The sequence below is a fragment of the Bombina bombina genome, chromosome 5, assembly GCF_027579735.1.
Source record: "Bombina bombina isolate aBomBom1 chromosome 5, aBomBom1.pri, whole genome shotgun sequence".
NCBI classification, from domain to species: Eukaryota; Metazoa; Chordata; class Amphibia; order Anura; family Bombinatoridae; genus Bombina; species Bombina bombina.
Genome location: NC_069503.1, coordinates 929920926 through 929942180, shown reverse-complemented (window position 1 = coordinate 929942180; position 21255 = coordinate 929920926). Strand labels below are relative to the sequence as shown.

Sequence of the window (21255 nt, the reverse complement as noted above, 5' to 3'; positions counted from 1 at the left end):
AGCTAATGTATTATACAATACAGCATATACTTGTTATGTATGCATTCCTTTTACTGCTGCCATAGGCATAGAGAAATCATCTACCACTACCCACCCAAGACACAGCAATTTAAAGGGACAGTCTACAATAGAATTGTTATTGTTTTAAAAGATAGATAATACCTTTATTACCCATTCCCCAGTTTTACACAACCAACACAGTTATATTAATATACTTTTTACCTCTGAGATTACCTTGTATCTAGGAACCTTCTTCTAGCCCCCTGATCATTTTCTAGTCAGCTGTTTACAGCTATGCTTCATCACTTTCAAGTCTTTCAACATTTGGGTATCATGTCCCTTTAAAGTTTATTTTTGCTGTAAAGTGTGGATTTATGCTAAAAAAATATATATTTATTTTTTAGGTTTGTGAATTATCACCGCAGGAACCATTTGGCACCGACCATATCTCTGTACAAAGTAACCTATGGCTCTGTCTATACCTAGTGCTGGTATCCAAAATCAAAGGAACTTTTCTCATGACTCACTTCAGCCGAGTCCTTCCAGATTAACCCCATATTTCCCAAATATTATGCCCCAAAATCCATACCTAAACATGTTTGCCAATTCTCAAGATATATTTAACCCACTTAAGTCACTTGGAAGACTAGTATCCAATTCTTCCACTATGGGACCATTTAATTTCAGAGACATTCCCTCGCTCCTAAATCCCAATTCGAACCTGGGAGAGTCTCTATTTGGCACTCTTCCTTCTTCCTATTCTATATATAACAAGATGCGGACTTCTCCTATCAATATTCACAGCCAATCATTTGTTTCCAATTTCCATACGGATAACTCAGATAGCCCTAAGTCCTATGTGTCCCCCAAGAGATGTAAAGGTTTAGCTGTAAGTGCGCCCAGCAATGAGATGATGACCACCCGCACCTACCAGTTTACAGAAGAAGACCTCCACACTGTGTTGTATGGTTACACACATGGCTCAGAGGACAAGCGCCCACTCTACTGTGCTGCTCACTCCTTGTCTGGGCTAAGGATCCCCCTTAACAGTACAGGTACATCAGCACTCATATAGCTGCTCTTATAAACCTTAAAGAAATACTAAACCCAAATGTTTTCTTTCATGATTCATATAGAGCAGGACATTTTAAGCAACTTTATAATTTACTCCCAAATTAGGGTCCGGACAATTTTTGGTTCAGAACTCTGGATAGCGCTTCCTTATTTGTGGCTCCTAAATAAAAAAATGTCCGGCTCCTAATCTTTACATTCCTGCTTTTAACATAAAGATAGCAAGAGAACTAAGAAAAAATGATAATATAGAAGTAAATTAGAAAGTTGCTTAAAATTGTCAGCAATATATGAATAATTTAAGAAAATATTTGGGTTTAGTATTCCTTTAATAAAACCGAATAGAATGTTAGCTAGATCTCACTGATTTATACTATTTATTCTGTGCCCACTCACAGGCTGTAAATTGTAAATCCTCTGATCATCTGCTGTTTATAATTGGATGTTTTATATTTGTATGCCCATTACTTTTGTTCAGGCTTCACTTTGTATTAAGCAATTTATTCAGATTAAATGAATGTGAATAAAATAGTTACATTCTCATTGCAGTTATAGATTCCCAAATCCTGGACAGAGAATCTCTGCAGTTGCCTGAAGGTAATACATTTTGTTACTTTGTGTTTATTACTGTAATAAAAGGACAATGCGGTGTTGTGTTCTTTTATGACAAATATCATCATTTATTTGTTCCAGGTTTATCAGTGAAGAAAACTATATATGGGGACGTTTACAAATCAGGGGTATTTTCTACAAGTATTATACCAAAAGGTGTCAAGTTTGGTCCATTTCAAGGAAAAGTGATTAATACAAGCGAGATAAAGACTTATGATGATAACTCTTTAATGTGGGAAGTAAGTTAAATCTAATTTCGTTTCTGTGTTTAAAAAAATAAAAATGAAAGCACATAAACTGCAGATTCTTGCTCCAAAATATTAATAATCTCTCTATTACAACCGATTGTAAGGAATACAGATCCTATGTATACTTATATTTTTATTATCGCTATCTAAACACACAATTGTCTGTATAGCACTGAAACTGGTACAAACTTACTAACAAACTGAAAAAAAAGATTATTTCTCAAACGAGTTATCAATTATAGGTTTGTTTTTGTCTGATATATTTATATCTATTTTCAACATACTTGATTATTGTGTTGATAACTCTTTGTGTTGTACGTAAGTCTTTTTCTACCGATTATTAGAAATTATTTTAGTACCACTATATTTTGTATTGATGCCCAGTATTGACTGTGCCCACTTTACCCTCCCTTGTATTTATAAATATTCTTTTCTCTATATTACACTCATTAACATTTATTATTGTTTGTCACTAGATATTTGAGGACGGGAGACTGAGTCATTTTATAGACGGTAAAGGTTCCTCGGGGAACTGGATGGCTTTGGTGAATTGCGCCCGTTTCCCAGAGGAGCAGAACCTGATTGCCCTGCAGTGTGAGGGAGAGATCTTCTATGAGTCCTGTAAAGAGATCTTGCCCAACCAGGAGCTGTTGGTTTGGTATGGAGACAGCTACCTGCAATTCCTGGGCATCCCTGTGAGTCTCAAAGGGACTGGAGATGGCAAACCCCCCTACCCACACATTGAGGGTAAGACCCATAGGCATCAGAGAATATTTATTATTTTATTACGAGTTTATATTACTTTATAGGATGCCAATCAAGGCTAGAACAATAGGAAGAAGGAAAAAGGTTCTGTGTCTATTAAAATAATATTTAAAAGAAAGATGAATTCTATAATTTAAGGGCATCCTAACTAATAATTGGCTAATAAAATCTAAAAAGTTAAAAACGTTATTAAATAATATGTTTTCATATTTATAATAACAAAATATATGAATAGCTATCAAATTCATGAATCTAGAAAAGATATTATATTGTGTTCCATTAAGGAATCTCCGTCTCCTGTAAGCCCATTTCACTAGTCAGTTATGAATACAGAACTCTGGTTTTAAACAAAATTAACAGCTGTGCTAATAATTACAATTGACTCTATTTAAATATAAATACAAACACTGCTAATTCTAGTCCTAGTACTACTAATAATATAATCTGGGTCCTTATTTATTTTATAATGTTGATACATTTTTTTCTATTTTAAATTAGCAACATAGACCTTGAAAAAATAAATATCTGTTTTAATTCAGAATAAAATGTTACATTTTTATTCTACAATCTGAAACATTGGATTTGTTTACATTCTTAAAGGGACACTAAACCCATTTTTTAAAAGATTCGGATAGAGTATGCAATTTTATGCAACTTTCTAATTTACTCCTATTAGCAATTTTTCTTCGTTCTCTTGCTATCTTTATTTAAAAAGCAGGAATGTAAAGCTCAAGAGCCGTCCCATTTTTGGTTGAGAACCCGGCTTCTAAGCTTAAAATTCCTGCTTTCTAAATAAAGATAGCAAGAGAACGAAGAAAAAGTGATAATAGGAGTAAATTAGAGAGTTGCTTAAAATTGCATGCTCTATCTGAATCATTAAAGAAAAAAAAAATGGGTTTAGTGTCCCTTTAATTTTACTCCAGAATTTGGAATATTTACTGCATCAAATAAAGATATATACATTATATACTCTTAGGCAAGGCACCGTCTCATAATTTAGTTAAACATTTACTAATATAACATAAACCTTTTTTTTAATTGAATAACATTTGTTGCATCCCAAGCTTTTATTGCTATTTAACAAAAAGCTTAATTATCCCTATTATTTTGTAATTTTTTAATCAGGAAATAATTCATATTTCATAATTTCGTTTAATAAGGACATGAAATATTTATTTTAACAAAAGTATATTAAAATATGATATAATTTGAATATAAACGCTATTTCCAACACAATATATTTTAATTTATTCTTCTCACTTAAATTAATCGTTTCTTTTGAGTGCATAATTGTATTAATAACATTGTATTAATATATATTTTATGAGTAAAGATCAATTTTAATTACAAATATAATTCTAGTAATATTTTAGGTAATAGATAATCAACTCCCCCATATATTTTATTTTTCAGAGTCAAGTGAAGGTTACAAATGTGAGAGGTGTGGGAAGGTTTTCGCCTATAAATATTACAGGGACAAGCACCTCAAATACACACGGTGTGTGGACCAGGGGGATAGGAAGTTTCCCTGCCATCTGTGTAACAGGTCGTTTGAGAAACGGGACAGGCTGAGAATTCACATATTACACGTGCACGAGAAGCACAGACCCCACAAGGTGAGAAAACAACACAGCATGCACAGGGTTAACAATGGACAACATTCATTGTAATGGTTACACGATATTGATAGGTGATAGATGATAGATGTAGATATAGATAGAGATATAATAGATATAGATATAGATAAGTAGACAGATGATGAATAGATAGATTCTAGATAGATGCTAGATAGATAGAGATATGAATACATACATACATATAGATAGATATAGAGATATGATAGCTATAGAGATAGGTAGGCAGATGATGAATAGATAGACTCTAGATAGATGCTAGATAGAGATATGAATGAATACATACATACATATAGATAGATATAGAGATATGATAGATATAGAGATAGATAAGCAGATGATGAATAGATAGACTCTAGATAGGTGCTAGATAGATAGAAATATGAATAAATACATATATGCATATAGATATATATATATATATATATATATAGATATGATAGATATAGAGATAGGTAGGCAAATGATGAATAGATAGACTCTAGATAGATGCTAGATAGAAATATGAATACATACATACAGATAGATAGATAGATAGATAGATAGATAGATGATAGATATAGAGATATGATCGATATGGAGATAGGTAGGCAGATGATGAATTGATAGACTCTAGATAGATGTTAGATAGGTAGAGATATGAATACATACATATAAATAGATATATGATAGATATAGAGATAGGTAGGCAGATGATTAATAGATAGACTCTAGATAGATGTTAGATAGGTAGAGATATGAATACATACATACATATAGATAGATATATGATAGATATAGAGATAGGTAGGCAGATGATTAATAGATAGACTCTAGATAGATGCTAGATAGGTAGATATATGAGTACATATATATAGATAGATGAATCAATAGACTCTAGATATATTCTAGATAGAAATAGATATGAATACATAGATATAGATAGATAGATGGATAGTTTTTGTTTGCAAAACTAACTGTGGAAGGCTGTTCCTGTTATGTTAATGAGAATAAGGTGATTAAGTTGACATCTGTCCCTTATTTGCATTTGTTTGTAGCCCAGAAGTCACTAGGTGTGGTTAGCTCAGTTGCTGGCTATAGTTTTATAACGTAATATTGTGACTGTTTTAGATTGGGGGTCTAATCTTACTGACAATGGCTGCATAATTGAAAAACAATATTACTTATGCATTGTGCCCAGACTACACATATGAAAGGAGCACAGAATAAAGAATATGCACTTTGCATTCATTTATTTTAGAATCCCAACTTCCATTCCCTTATTTTTTTATATCAGAATGCTGGATTTTGTTTTATCTGCTGGCTATATTGCTAAAGGGACATGACATCCAACATTGTTCTTTTCTGATTTAGATACAGTTTGTGATTTTAAGCGACTTTTACATTTGCTTCTTTTATCCAATTCTTCATATCTCTTGTTGAAAAGCAGGGATGTAAATCTCAGGAGTGTGCACTGTCTGTAGCATTATATGGCCGCAGTTTTGCAAGAATGTTATTTAATTGCAAGAGCACTAGATGGCAGCATTTTTTCCTGCCACATAGTGCTCCAGACACCTATCTAAGTATCTCTTATATAATTAGAAAATAGAGGTCAATTGGAAACTTTTTAAATCATATGGCCTAGTCACACAATTATATTTTTAGTTTCGTATCCCTTTAAAAATATCAATTTGATGTGTTTACAGAATTTACAATATTGTAGACACAACGTTCTGTTAGCTGGAATGCGTTAATCTTTTGGCAGCCAAGAAGCTGACATTGTTTCAAACCCTTCAATAACAATATGATGTATTGCAAATCCTAGAAAAGGTCTTCTGGCTGCTGTAAAGAATGTTTCCTTACAGTATTGAAGAGGGTTAATGCTAATTACTGCTTGCTGCCATTATCTCAGTAGGATTTTGGCTTGAAGCCCCATATTTAGATTTGAAATGGTTGTAAACTGAAATAGACCCAGGTCTGACTCAGTAAGACACACTCTCAGCCTCATGCTAGCTTTCATTATTTAACAGTTGCATTGGCTGAGATGGTTTTCCTGAGTGTTCTACATATCTTTGGAACTAATGCATTGTGTGTAATATTAGAGATGTGTTTAAAATCAATATCAATTCCTGCTATCCACCAATAAGGAATAACAGAACTTATAGCAAACAGTGCAGACTATAGACCATTCCTTCCAGACATCTAATGATACCTTACTAATAGAGAGAATGGAGCCCACACACAGCTATGGGCCCTTTGCTCTCACTCTTGGTTTTTGTTTGTAAGTTAATTGATGTTTAAAGATATTAGTTTAAGTAATTTGTCTATTTTTGAATCTTTTCTTTCTATTTTGTAAGGGCAGGTTTACATATTTTTTGTTCTGTGCAAATATGTATTTGACTCTATATCTACTTACCTAATTATCTGTCTGTGTCTATCTATTGATTGTTTCCTATCCTCTAATTTATCAATATGTGTCCATCTAATCTGCACATCTAATCTATGCATACAGTATAATCTATCTGTCTATTGATTCTTTTTGTTTTAAAAATATTTTGCTCCCGTTTGGTTATTATATAACAGATATGGGCAACAGGAAACACAAGGAATCACTTAGGGCACAATAATCTAAAGGTCTCTGGCTGGCGAGATTATTTAATAATGCTCACCAGTACTTCCCTATAAAGCCGCTAAGGGTCCTATACTGCATTTTCGTATGGGAAGGAGTCGCATACATTACAAAAGTGCACAATAAAAATCATAATTTTTAAATTTATAAAAAAAAAATAATAATAATTAAACCAGATGCACAAACATCAGCAGTTGTATTGTTAAGGTGCATCAAAAATCATTTCAAAATTGTTCACCAAAAATCGTATTTTATAAAGAACATAAACTTTGTATGTAAATTACACAAGAATAAATCATATTAAATATGCACAGCATAAACTGTAATTTAAGTACACGGCATGTGCAAAAAAAACCCCAAAGAAATTTGTACTTATAACTACAAAATACAAAATGCAATTGTTTTTATTATAAATTGGGCGTAATAAGGGCGTGTATGAAATTGTCCTCAAATCCCAGTATAATTATCTAAATATTTCCACCCTACAGATCTCATTGTATTTTATCACAAATTAAAAGGTGGTGAGCTTTTATCACAATACTCAAAACACTAATTACTCTGAAAGAAAAACCTATGCATACGAAAATAACAGCGATTTTAAGGTACAGTACACTGAAAACAGCGTATTTTGATTTAAGGCGTAATATTAACATTTAAACATATGCCGACTTCTTACTGTGCACTACGTCCTCCATTGTGAACTTTTACATAGTAGAGAGCTCTCACTATATCTATGGGAGACAGCTCACCACTCGCAGGGACTTCCCATTTTGTTTGATAATTGCACAAAGACTGTCCCTCCGAGGCTAAACATAGTTTTTCAGTTTTTAGTGGCAAACTTTTGATCATCGAGCCCTCAGTCTTCATAGTCTTGTCATGTGACCCCCATTTTTTCCTCAAGTCAAAAAAGAATAAATTATGTTTGAAGAATATTCTCTCTCCCTCTCCAAAATAATAAAAGTCAAACTTACTTTATTAATAAATTTAATATTTTATACTATCTTCAAATACTGAGTGCAAAGGAATAATTCCAATTTTGTTCGTTGTGTATTTAATTCCTAATCACATTTTGATAAAATATTTGGACAGAGTCAGATTCCTTAAAATGGTATCTATGATTTACCCTGTATAATTTGTATTTTGTATGGATATCTTTTGTAATATAATTCTTAAAAGGTCATAACAGTAAAAAACTTGCATGCTTTAATTTGTCATAGACACTCGACTACTGTGTGTTAACCCATGCAAAGGGATTAAACCCACAGTAGAAGTGCTGCATGGCACCCATAGAGCACTGCTGGCGCCGAGCAGAAAACACTGCAAATCCAATCAGCAGTGCTTGTTGCACATCTGAGTCATGCTGATTGGATCAGCTGCATCATCCGCTCATGACCAGCAGTGATCAGCAGGTGCCCAGTAGCACTTCTACTGTGTGTTTAACCTTTTTTGCAGGAGGGGAAGGTTAAACACATAGTAGTGCAGGGTCGAATTAGAGTATTTAATTTTTCGACTATTATGACCCTTTATTTCATTTGTTGAAATGACAAATATATTATATATAATAAAATAGGTCTTGTCTTCCACAAAGACAAAATATTTCTGGGGTTTTATGCTCCCTTCATGAGGTTTTCTTTCTATCTTTCTACGAGCTAAATAATTTCTTTATTTTAGTGCATTGTTCTTGCAATCTAAGTAAACATTGTTGCATTTTTATTTTTTGCAGTGTACTATTTGTGAAAAGAGTTTCTCCCAGTCTTCCAGCCTGAACAAACACATGAGAGTTCACTCAGGAGAGAGGCCATATAAATGTGTCTATTGCAACAAAGTAAGTTGTATGTTTTAGTATAAGAGTTACCTGATAAACACAGTTGTATCTCAGCCATGTTTTCCTGGACACTTATAAGTTACACATGCTGTGGGGTGTGCAGGGAGGAATATGAATAGTGCTGTCCAGAAACACAATACACGTTCCTCCCTGCACACCCTGCAATATGTATAACTCATAAGTGTCCATTAAACAAGGCTGAGTTGGCAACCCTACACCGTGCATACTGTAAACATTTTACTTGTTTTACTAATAGTGATTTAATACAGATCAAATGAATAAAATTACAGATACAAAATATAATTAGATTTCTATGAGCAGCACTTCCCTTTACCTGTTAAAATGTAATAGTTATAGCACGCAGATCCCTCACAAACGGCCTGATTCCTTTAAGCTTTCTGGTCTGGTGAGAATCTATTGGAGGCCTCATCAGTATTATAAGGCCCCTCAGGGATTGCTTTAAAGGCATTTTCTACCTTGGAAACTGTGTATCTCATTAAGGGGAGTTCACTAATATTCTTAATGGTAAGGAGAGACACTTAATATACAATATAGACCTCAGTAAAATAAGATAATGATTTCTCTCCATGCTGGTGAGTTTTTGAGAATCAGTCCCAAAGTCTCTATTTTAATATGTTACTTATGTTTAAATATTTTATACTGAAATAATTTGAACCTTCCACAGTGTTAATTTATTGACAGCATAATAAAAATAATAATGAAAAATATATATATGCCTAATTTGCTAATTTTCTGTGTAAGATATATACTTGTCCCCCCCTCCATGTCATGCTTCCTTTAAAAATAACTCAGCCCCCTTTACATAAACTACAATACTGATATGATTTTAGATTAAATTAGATACATTATTGGTTAAGTGCTTGCTGGAAATTGAAAAGTACAATTTTGCACCTCCCCTTAAAGAAGCAGAGGGCCAAGAAACAATAAAAATGAACAATAAATATCTTGATGAGTAAAATATATTTCTACCACTTTGAATGTAATGTGATTCTCACCAAAGGGTTCCTTATTCTTGAAAATTTCCATAACTGTTTCCACAATTACATAACATAGCAACACTTTGTCCATCTTAGATAAAGATACAATATGTTCTTAAAGGGACAGTCTACACCTTAGTCATCTTAAAGTTTTACTTTAGATTAAGCTGCAAATTGCCTCCTACATCCCTTTCTATATCATGCACAGTAGCAGTAAAAAAGTTGTTTCTGGTCACTTTGAAATGGCTGCCAAACTCTTCCCACTGATGATTTTACAATCTGGGCTGCACCTATGCACTCTACTTTTACAGTCTGTTGAATCCAATGAGTGAGTCTTTTGTAACTAGTGAAGCCTTTAATGCAGCCCAGATCGTGATGTCATCAGTGGGCAGAGCTTGGCAGCCATTTCAAAGTGACGAGAAACAATTTTTATTTTAAAATAACCTTTTAACTGTTACTGCTGCATGGTATAGAAAGGGTGCAGGAGGATATTTGCAGCTTCATCTAAAGTAAGACTTTAAGATGACTAAGGTGTAGGCTGTCCCTTTAAATAAGTGCACTTTGCAAATATTCTTCCCTGGAGATTTCTTTGTGCTTAAAACATGTATTTAAAAACAAAACTTATACCTCTATTTACCTCTGCCACTTCTCAAATTTTTGCACCCCTATTTTCATTAGCATTAAAAAAATGACCTTTCTAATGTAAATATTTTAACACTTTCTCTAGTACAATTTTCAACCGAACAAAGTTAAGAATAACTCTACACATAATAATCTATGTACCTATATATATATATATATATATATATATATATATATATATATATATATATATATATATATATATATATATATATATATATATATATATATATATATATATATATGTATGTATATATATATATATATATATACATATATATATATATATATATATATATATATATATATATACACACAGTATCTAACAAAAGTGAGTACACCCCTCACATTTATGTAAATAATTTTTTATATCTTTTCATGTGACAACACTGAAGAAATGACACTTTGCTACAATGTAAAGTAGTGAGTGTATAGCCTGTATAACAGTGTAAATTTGCTGTCCCCTCAAAATAACTCAACACACAGCCATTAATGTCTAAACCGTTGGCAACAAAAGTGAGTACACCTCTAAGTAGAAATGTCCACATTGGGCCCAATTAGCCATTTTCCCTCCCCAGTGTCATGTGACTCATTAGTGTTACAGGTCTCAGATGTGAATGGGGAGCAGGTGTGTTAAATTTGGTGTTATCGCTCTCACACTCTCTCATACTGGTCACTGGAAGTTCAACATGGCAAAAAACTCTCTGAGGATCTGAAAAAAATAATTGTTGCTCTACATAAAGATGGCCTAGGCTATAAGAAGATTGCCAAGACCCTGAAACTGAGCTGTAGCATGGTGGGCAAGACCATACAGCGGATTCACAAGACAGGTTCCACTCAGAACAGGACTCACCATGGTCGACCAAAGAAGTTGAGTGCATGCACTCAGCGTCATATCCAGAGGTTGTCTTTGGGAAATAGACGTATGAGTGCTGCCAGCACTGCTGCAGAGGTTGAAGGGGTGGGGGGTCAGCCTGTCAATGTTCAGGCCATATGCCGCACACTGCATCAAATTGGTCTGCATGACTGTCGTCCCAGAAGGAAACATCTTCTAAAGATGATGCACAAGAAAGTCCGCAAACAGTTCGCTGAAGACAAGCAAACTAAGGACATGGATTACTGAAACCATGTCCTGTGGTCCGATGAGACCAAGATTAACTTATTTGGTTCAGATGGTGTCAAGCGTGTGTGGAGGCAACCAGGTGAGGAGTAAAAAGACAAGTGTGTCTTGCCTACAGTCAAGCATGGTGGTGGGAGTGTCATGGTCTGGCCCTGCATGAGTGCTGCCGGTGCTGGGGAACTACAGTTCATTGAGGGAATTATGAATGCCAACATGTACTGTGACATTCTGAAGCAGAGCATGATCTCCTCCCTTCGGAGACTGGGCCGCAGGGCAGTATTCCATCATGATAACAACCTCGAACACACCTCCAAGACGACCACTGCCTTGCTAAAGACTCTGAGGGTGAAGGTGATGGAGTGGCCAAGCATGTCTCCAGACCTAAACCATATTGAGCATCTGTGGGGCATCCTCAAACAGACGGTGGGGGAACACAAGGTCTCTAACATCCATCCGCTATGTGATGTTGTCACAGAGGAGTGGAAGAGGACTCCAGAGGCAACCTGTGAAGCTCTGGTGAACTCCATGCCCAAGAGGGTTAAGGCAGTGCTGGAAAATAATGGTGGCCACACAAAATATTGACAATTTGGACATTTCCACTTAGGGGTGTACTCACTTTTGTTGCCAATGGTTTAGACATTAATGGCTGTGTGTTGAGTTATTTTGAGGGGACAGCAAATGTACACTGTTATACAGGCTGTACACTCACTACTTTATATTGAAGCAAAGTGTAATTTCTTCAGTGTTGTCACATGAAAGTGAGGAAGTGTATATGTGAAACGCGACCACGTCAGGGGCTTCGTGTTTATTTTAACTGCACTTAATTTTAGACTATCTACTAATTGATCATTTTATTTGTTGTTGTAACATTTGCTGTAACATTTGGGACATATTGTGTGAAGGATGGGGAAGGAATTTATAGCATATTAGTGTAAAAAAAGTGGCTTATCTACCCTAATATAGGGCAATACAGGACACATATTCTAAATAGAGGCTCTTATATTTACCTAATATCGTTGATTTTTCCCCTCCTCCTCATATGTGATAGACAACCTAAAATCAGCAACATTGAAGTAAAAAAACCCCAAATCTATACATATATTCCTACAAAGTGTCATGATGACTGATGCAGTACTTTAGTTATTATTTTCTCTTAAAAAAACCCCTCTAATATTGACATACGGAAAATGTTTTTTTTCTTATTCCCTTTATCTCAGCAACTTCTGAACTATTTTGCTAAAATGTTAAACTTTATGTTACTGCCAGTTCAAGGTAAAATGTCAGATTTAATTTTTTCCACCAGTAATGAATTATAAACAATTCCAAAAAGGCATTCAGCATGGAACACCCACACAATCCTAAACCATGGCTGCTTATTTGTGTTTAGACCACATTCTCAAACATATTAATTTTTTTATTCCTTTCAAAACATTATACAAACAAATAATTTGTGTATGTCAACTTTATTTATTTGTTTGTTTATTTTAGGCATTTACAGCATCCAGCATCCTCCGAACACACATTCGACAGCATTCAGGTGAAAAGCCCTTTAAATGCAAACACTGTGGCAAAGCATTTGCTTCACACGCTGCTCATGACAGTCACGTTCGCAGAACGCACATTAAAGATAAAGGATATTCATGTGGAGTGTGTGGCAAGACTTTTCTGGAAGTTGAAGAGTTCAAATATCACATGCAAGTTCATGCTCGTCTCTAGTCAGGGCACATAACAAGACGTCTCTCTATCATTTTCACTGTGCCAATCATTTCTTATTTTAATTTATTTTTTTTAAAGACTATAATTATTTATATTGACTTTGCACTGTGGATTAGAACGTATATTCATCATCTTCTTATCTGGCATTTTCATTCATAAAATAACTTCCCATAGTGTCAGGTTATTCTTCAAAAGTATATATCATATTTTATACAATTTGATGAACAGACTCCAAAGAATAACACATCTATTTTTGTAAGTCATGTTAGATAAAAAAAAAATTGAATATACACATCTAATCTAATATCTGATTTAATAATAATATTAAGTTATTAATAATTAATTTTCTTGGACACAAAACAACAAAAACACTGGCATGCACATAACAGATTAATTAAAGGGACATTAAACACTTTGAGATAGTAGAACAAAATGATAAATCGTATATATATATATATATAAGAAAAACCCTCCAATTTACTTTAATTATTTATTTTACTCCTTTTCCTGTTATTCCATCTGAAGTTGTTAGCTTTTCAGTTCCTGTTAGAAATGGAAGTGCAGAACACTGTTATATTCCACACAGCCATTGGCTGCACACTCTAGTGACCTATTTATAACTGTCTCTAATTGGCCACAGCAGAGAAGGTAACCTAAGTTACAACATGGCAGCTTCCATTGTTTTATAGACACTAAAACTTTACACTTATTTTGTCACTATTTAAACAACTAATTAAACTTTAAAAAATACATTTACATATTATTCTCAGACTAATCTTTTCTTTGAATGCATCATTCTATCTAGCATTTATTTAGTGTTTAATATCCCTTTAAATACTGGTTTTGATTCACAGCAGTATTATGGAACTTGGATATGCCTTCAAAAAAATTGGCTTTTTAGGGTAATGAAAATAAAATATGATCCTTTTCAAACATTCTCTTTTAAATACAGCAACAACAACAAAAAATCACATTATTTTATCGTCCCTTTAAAGTGTTACATATTCTCTTTGTCTGCACAATCTCCAGCACTCACTGTTTGTTCATGTGTATCTCAGTTTGTCTTTATTTTTGTAATCCTTCCATAAAAAATCATTTCAGTCTTTCCTTATCTGTAGACAAGTCGGCATCTGTTTCGAATAAAACTTGTAAAATGTTTGTAAATATGTTCACTCAATCTTATCCACTAGGGTTATCCTCTGGCTTTATTTATTTATACTTTTATATAAAATGGGAAATTCAGCAGTAAATGCCATATCTAATATATTTCAGAATCTCTTCTGCATGACTAGTGCATTTTGACTAATAACCAACTGTTTTTTATACATTTGCTTCCAACTCCCTTTTTTATCTTTTGCTTTTACACACTGATGAATGTTTAAGGATTCAGCACCATTTGTATCAAATAATGGATCAATTGTATATGTTTTGTCTTCAACAAATAAATGTAAAATTCTGTTGAATGTAATATTGAATGTCTCATATAATTACCAAAAAGGCCATTTCTGACAGCGCAGGTCCTAATGCATGTATAGAGAGTTAATACAGGGGGTTGTAATCAGTAAAAACTTGTTAATTGTGAAACAAATCTTTGGTCTTTGGCATACAAACTACCCCAGTCCTTTGTGTGCTCCACTCCACTCTTCAGGGCAGTAGATAAAGCAGGGTTCACAGCTAAATTGTATAAAAAGCAGGATATATATATATATATATATATATATATATATATATATATATATATATATATATATATATATTTATTTATTTATGCCTAATTAATGATTTTATCAGGGATTTAAAGGGACAGGCTAGACCCAATACTTGTACTTTATTATAATTTTTAAATAACAGACAAGCATCTTGCAACATGTTCCAAATATATAACCTTGTAAGAAGTACATGGGATAGTCTAGTCAAAATGAAACTTTCATGATTCAGATAGGGCTGCCTCTTATCTCAGTGCATTTTGACAGTTTTTCAGAGTTAGACAGTGTGTCATAGAGAAACAATTGTGCTCACTGCCGTGGAGTTATTTATGAGTCAGCACTGATTTAGCTAAAATGCAAGTCGAGTATTAGATACAAGGTAATCACAGAGGTAAAAAGTGTATTAATATATAGTGTTGGTTATGCAAAACGGGGAATGGGTAATAAAGGGATTATCTATCTTTTTAAACCATAAACAATTTCAAGTAGACTGTCCCTTTAAATAAGGATTGTTTGTTAGCAGCCAAAAATGGCCACCAAGCTTGACCCACAGTTTTCTTCTTATCCAGTTAGTTGTTTTCTTGTATAACAGTTTAGCAGTACATGTTTTTTTAGTTAGCTATTTCAAATCGCACATGAACAAATCAGCGTGTGTGAGCAGGAAAACTTTTTTAAGAACTGATCATCATTGGAAAAAATTAACATACCAAAGTATACACGTAATAGGTGGGTGGAGCTAGGGGCCATGTTTGGCTCCTAAGAAATACAATATTTGAATATTTAAATGCTTTATGTACTTTCAAGCTTATAGATGTGGGACCACTTGCAAGATGCTTCAGTAAGCAATCAGAATTTATGTATTGGGTCCAGACTGTCCCTTTAATTTTTAATTTAAAAGGACATTATACACCTCTTACTTTTGTGTAAAAAAAGTGCTTATCCCACCTCCATAGAGACGCAAAAAAGCAAATTCTGTAACCTGCAAATTGTACAAATCAAATAACTGCTTTAGGCAAATTGCAGCATTTGAAATCTACGTTACACATCGTGCTTCTTGTACTCTCTAGGGAGATTGGGACAAAGCACAATTTCTAAACAAAATCAACAGGTGCTTAAAGTCCCTTTAAATCTCTTATTTAGCATTGTACAAATATCCATTAATCCATATACTTGATCTACAGATCTGTGCTCTGAGAATTGCATAAAAATAAGTTATTTATAACCTCAGTTACACAGTCCACAGTGTACACTTTATGTCATGTTTATTTTATGTGTCATTAAAAATTAAAAAGTATTTCTATTCATGATATCCTACGTTTTTTTTTCAATTCCCAGTCAAAACTGTCAGTTAATAATAGCAACACAACATTAGCAGTAGAGTCGCAGCTTGTTACTGAAACTGTTAAACACAATCTTATCGCTTCCATAAAAATGTGTAAGAATAATAAATACAATGATTATACAATCTATTGCTGTATTTGTTTTAGACACCTCTGTTTCCCCTGGACAACTGTAGCAAGTACAGTAATGCAACAGTGACTCTCATATTTCAGGCTTTTCAGCCTCTGATTGGCCACTGCAAAGAAGACCAGGGACATGAATTATGCCCAAACGTTGGCCTGGTTTGTAATACCAAAACTTAAAAACATTTCAAGTAGTTCTATTTTAGTACAAGGATCCTTTACTGCGTTACCGGGCGATGATCCAATTTACTTGATTGAGTGTATTAAATTGTTTACAAATAATTAATTTGCTTTGTTTTGAAATAGCTGTTTTTAACCTCCTTTATCGCCACCTATACTGAAAATGTCAATACTTATAGGATAATAAAATATAGTAGAATTGCATAATAAAAAATACATGCAATAGCTCCCACCTGTATAATGTGACAGCTATCGGCCAATCACAGATTCATATACGTATACACTATCAACTCCTGCACATGCTCAGTAGTTGCTGGTGTGTCAGAAAGTGTGTATATAAAAGGACTGTGCACAATTTGACAATGGAAGTTCTCTTAGAACTGTATACTGTATCTGAATCATGAAAATGTAATTTTGACTTTAGTGACCCTTTAAAGGTACAGGTTATATGAAAAGCTATGTAAACAAGAAGGTTTAAAAAATTACTAAAGGTACTAAAATGTTCATTTTCTTTTGTTCTACCTATATTTTTTTTTCTCACTGTGTATAGAGAGATAATGGTGTCTGCTCTCACTGCAAGCTCAGCCAATTTCATTGGTTTGTAGTTTCAATTAGCAGATGCAGCTATTTCATATACAAAAATATAACTAAAAGGAGCAAATTCCCATACATTTCAACTAACTCTGCAGCTGATATAACAAGTCACTTTAAACACAAATATAAATATATATATATATATATATATATATATATATATATATATATATATATATATATATATATATATATATATATATAATGAGATTTATGTCCTTTTGAAGCCAGTGCAGGACAGTTCATATTAAAAAAAAAAATGCTATAACTATAATGTTCACATGTGCACACCCATACCCATATAATAACCTAGGGATCAATCAACATCCTTTAGATAAGTGCATCTAACGATTTTTCTACAAGCTTCGCCATTAAAGTCTATAGACATTTTTCTAAATAAATCATTTAATAAACTTTTTTTTCTAAAGGATTGCGATTGAGCCCCTAGTAAGTACGCTTAAATTGCGTATCAAGAAAAATATTTTTAAAAAATATACTTCACTTAAAGGGACAGTCTATTTGAAAATGTGCTGAAAAATAATAGGGGGCGCCCTTAATGTGTGCACTGATAATTCATGCACAATGATGGCAATGAGTATGGTAGCACTAATATATCAATATACACAGTGGTAAATAATAAATCAAAATTGCATATATTCTACAAAAGAAAAGAGCCCTTGAGTAACTTGTAGGTGGTAATAATGTAGGTAAATAAGTAGTCACAATCAAGGCAGCTGTCTGTAGAGGATCAAGGTTGCGACCCAGAATCAGTAATCTGCAGTGAAAAGAGGAAGACCGAAGCGCCACATGGCCCAATAGTGTAGGAAATATTTTGATATGATGGAGATGTAATGGTTGCACTTACATGAGATAAGACACCCCTAGTGGTGTAGAAGGAGCGATCTGGGGTCAAAAGCAGTCACCCAGAAGACTGACCTCTGGTAGATGTGTGGTAATCTGTAAAGGATGATACAAAGCAAAAGAGGGTGCCTATATGGCTTAGTATTGCTGGTACAAAAAGGTGATGTATTAGTGAAGAAATGCACTCACATTTGGTGGAGCACCTCCCTTGGTGCTACAGGGTTAAACTGGGATCAATATGGTCACCCAGTAGACTTAATCACCGGCATTCAGGAACTCTCAGTAGTCCAACAGCGGAAAATGATAGAGAACAGGCAGGCAGCAAGTGGTAACAAAACTCACTTTATTTAAAAGGTTAAAAGATGGCAACGCGTTTCTCAGCCCACAGTGTCTGTTTCATCAGGCTTGGTAAAAAGAATGTTTTTTACCAAGCCTGATGAAACAGCCACTGTGGGCGACTGCTTTTGGCTATTTGAAAATGTATATTGTTTAAAAAAATGGATAATCCCTTTATTACCAATTTCTCAGTTTTGCATAACAAACACAGTTATATTAATATACTTTTTACCTGTGTGATTACCTTGTATCTAAGCCTCTGCAGACTGCCCCCTTATTCAGTTCTTTTGACAGACTTGCACTTTAGCCAATGAGTGCTGACTCATAAATTACTCTACGGGAGTGAGCACAATGTTTTCTATATGGCACACATGAACTAGCAACATCTAGCGGCGAAAAGCTAATAAAATGAGATGAGACAGCCTTCAAGAATTTAGAAATTAGCCTATAAGTCTACCTAGGTTTAACATTCATCAAAGAATGCCAAGAGAATAAAAAATGATGATAAAAGTAAATTGGAAAGTTGCATATGCCCTATCTGAATAATGAAAGTTTAATTTTGACTTATATGTCCCCTTAAGGTGATAAAACATATATGTATGTGTCACCACAGGTGCTTACTGCCTGTGAGTTAAAGGGACAGTATACACCAATTTACATATAACTGCATGTAATAGAGGAATATGCAAAGATACTGACCTAAAAATCCAATATAAAACATTTTAAAAATGTACTTAGAAGCTCCAAGTTTAACTGTTGATGAGGTTAGCTGGAACACCCAGTGAAAGGGGCTGGGATCAGACACTTTTCCACCCCTCCCTTCCCTGCATATGAAAAGACAGATTAGACAAACAGGAGCCAGCAGTAGTCTGTAATTGCATGTATACATCTGACACTTATGGGCTTGGTTAGGAGTCTGAAAATCAGCACATTGCACAATATTATTAAAAAATAAGCAAAACTATAATTTTTTACAAAAACACTCCCAGATGTGCTATATAAACGGATCATCTACAAAACATTTATGCAAAGAAAAATCTAGTGTACAAAGGGACATCAAAATCAAAACTAGCTAACTTTCATGATTTTGATAGAGCATGTAATTTTAATACATGTTTACATTTAATTATATTATCACATTTACTTTGTTCTCTTTGTCTCTTATGCTGAAAACCATACAAGCTCCCAGTAGTGTATTGCTGTTCTGAAGCTGACTTCAGCCATGTGTTTAATCCCTATGCAGTGGTTATATGTTGGCAATAGTGCAATGATACAATGCTGTTACATATTAGAGCATTTTTTGTTTTTGCTCTTTTATGCCCTATTAACCCTTGTGATGCCAGAAAGACCTGCAATGCATTTTGTATGGTATTGACCCAAACACTTTTTGGGTGAATTCTGTGTCATTAATACACAAAATAAATCCTATTCAAACAATGTTTTGCTTTTAAACACGGTGTTCATAATTTTTATAAGGTGCAGTTTTCTAATTTGTATTCAGTGTCTAAATTTGAAGTTTTTATATATGTTCATTTATGTATGTAGCTGACATAATCTATAACTATTTATGTTTGTATCCTATAGTAAGGTACTATGGTTACTACTTCTCCAAACACTGAAATCATTTCAATTTTTGTGCAGTTCTTTTCTTTCAGGTTCAATATTTATATTTTTGCTGGTTAAAATACCTATTTTATTTCATCTAAAGGTGCACTAGCCAATTCTTAAAGGACCAGTAAACACAGTAGATTTGCATAATCAACAAATGCAAGATAACAAGACAATGCTATAGCATTTACTCTGAATTTCAAATGAGTAGTAGCTTTTTTTCTAACAAATTTCAAAGTTATGTCTATTTCAGCTCCCCCTGTACCATGTGATAGCAATCAGCCAATCACAAATGCATATACGTATAGGCTGTGAGTTCTTGCACATGCTCAGTAGGAGCTGATGACTCAAAAAGTGTAAATATAAAAGACTGTGCACATTTTTTTTAATAGAAGTAAATTGGAAAGTTGTTTAAAATTACAAGCTGTATCTGAATCATGAAAATTTAATAAAACCTGAGTGTCCCTCACTGCAGGTTGCACATGTTGCTTCTCAAATGAAATGAGCATATTTTGTGAACACAAATGAGTGTTTTTTTCTTGAACATATACATCAATATAACTATGGATAAATGAGTAAAGCAAACGGAGGGTGTGGGTGGCGCCTTCTGTAATACGTGGAAAAAAGTTAAAATAATAAATATAAAATAATAAATTATATATAATTAAAAATGCCTCACTAACAAATCCTTTGGTTTTTAGGAATGGGCTAACACAGATTCAACCCAATTACAACTGAGGGCATCAGATTATTATAATAAAATTTTATTTACTAATATTAAAGGTAAGGATTCTGTTCCTTCAATATATAAACAACAATACATAAATATATGTCAAAATCAATAACAAATTATTAAAAATTGCAATCATTTATATCGACACCTTTAATATTAAAGGTAAGGATTCTGTTCCTTCAATATATAAACATCAATACATAAATATATGCCAAAATCAATAAAAAATTGTTAAAAATTGCAATTATTTCTATCGACACCGGTGTCTTGAACCTAAATGTGCTTGGATATGCACAATAAAAGCAAACTCTAAAACAACGTAATACGTTTAAGTAACAGACTCTATACAAAGGTATAAAACACACCTAGTTCATTTGACATGAATACATTTGAAATACATTAGAAATGAGTAGCATTAGTGACAATTACGCATTTGTTTTAGAGTGGCAAAAATTTGCAATTTGACTACCTAGTGTCCCCACTAAATAGGATAGGAACGGTTATTTTAGAACAGTTAATAAGACCTTAATCTCTG

The 21255-nt window shown here is 33.5% G+C and overlaps 1 protein-coding gene across 1 annotated transcript; it reads left to right on the top strand.

The window, feature by feature from the left end:
- Positions 1-466: 466 nt before the first annotated feature.
- PRDM14 (PR/SET domain 14) lies at positions 467-13250 on the top strand. The gene is made up of 7 exons (XM_053715896.1): positions 467-1055; positions 1621-1668; positions 1765-1922; positions 2408-2678; positions 4110-4312; positions 8662-8763; positions 13012-13250. The coding sequence occupies exons 1-7, from the start codon at positions 467-469 to the stop codon at positions 13237-13239; spliced, it is 1599 nt and encodes a 532-aa protein (XP_053571871.1). The 3' UTR covers positions 13240-13250.
- Positions 13251-21255: the final 8005 nt, after the last annotated feature.

What these genes read in the sequence shown, in the direction of transcription:
- PRDM14 (XM_053715896.1), top strand. Translation starts at nt 467, where the DNA reads ATGGCTCTGTCTATACCTAGTGCTGGTATCCAAAATCAAAGGAACTTT. An exon ending in ATCTCTGCAGTTGCCTGAAG is followed by an intron (nt 1,669 to 1,764) that starts GTAATACATTTT and finishes TATTTGTTCCAG; the next exon opens with GTTTATCAGTGAAGAAAACT. An exon ending in ATAACTCTTTAATGTGGGAA is followed by an intron (nt 1,923 to 2,407) that starts GTAAGTTAAATC and finishes GTTTGTCACTAG; the next exon opens with ATATTTGAGGACGGGAGACT.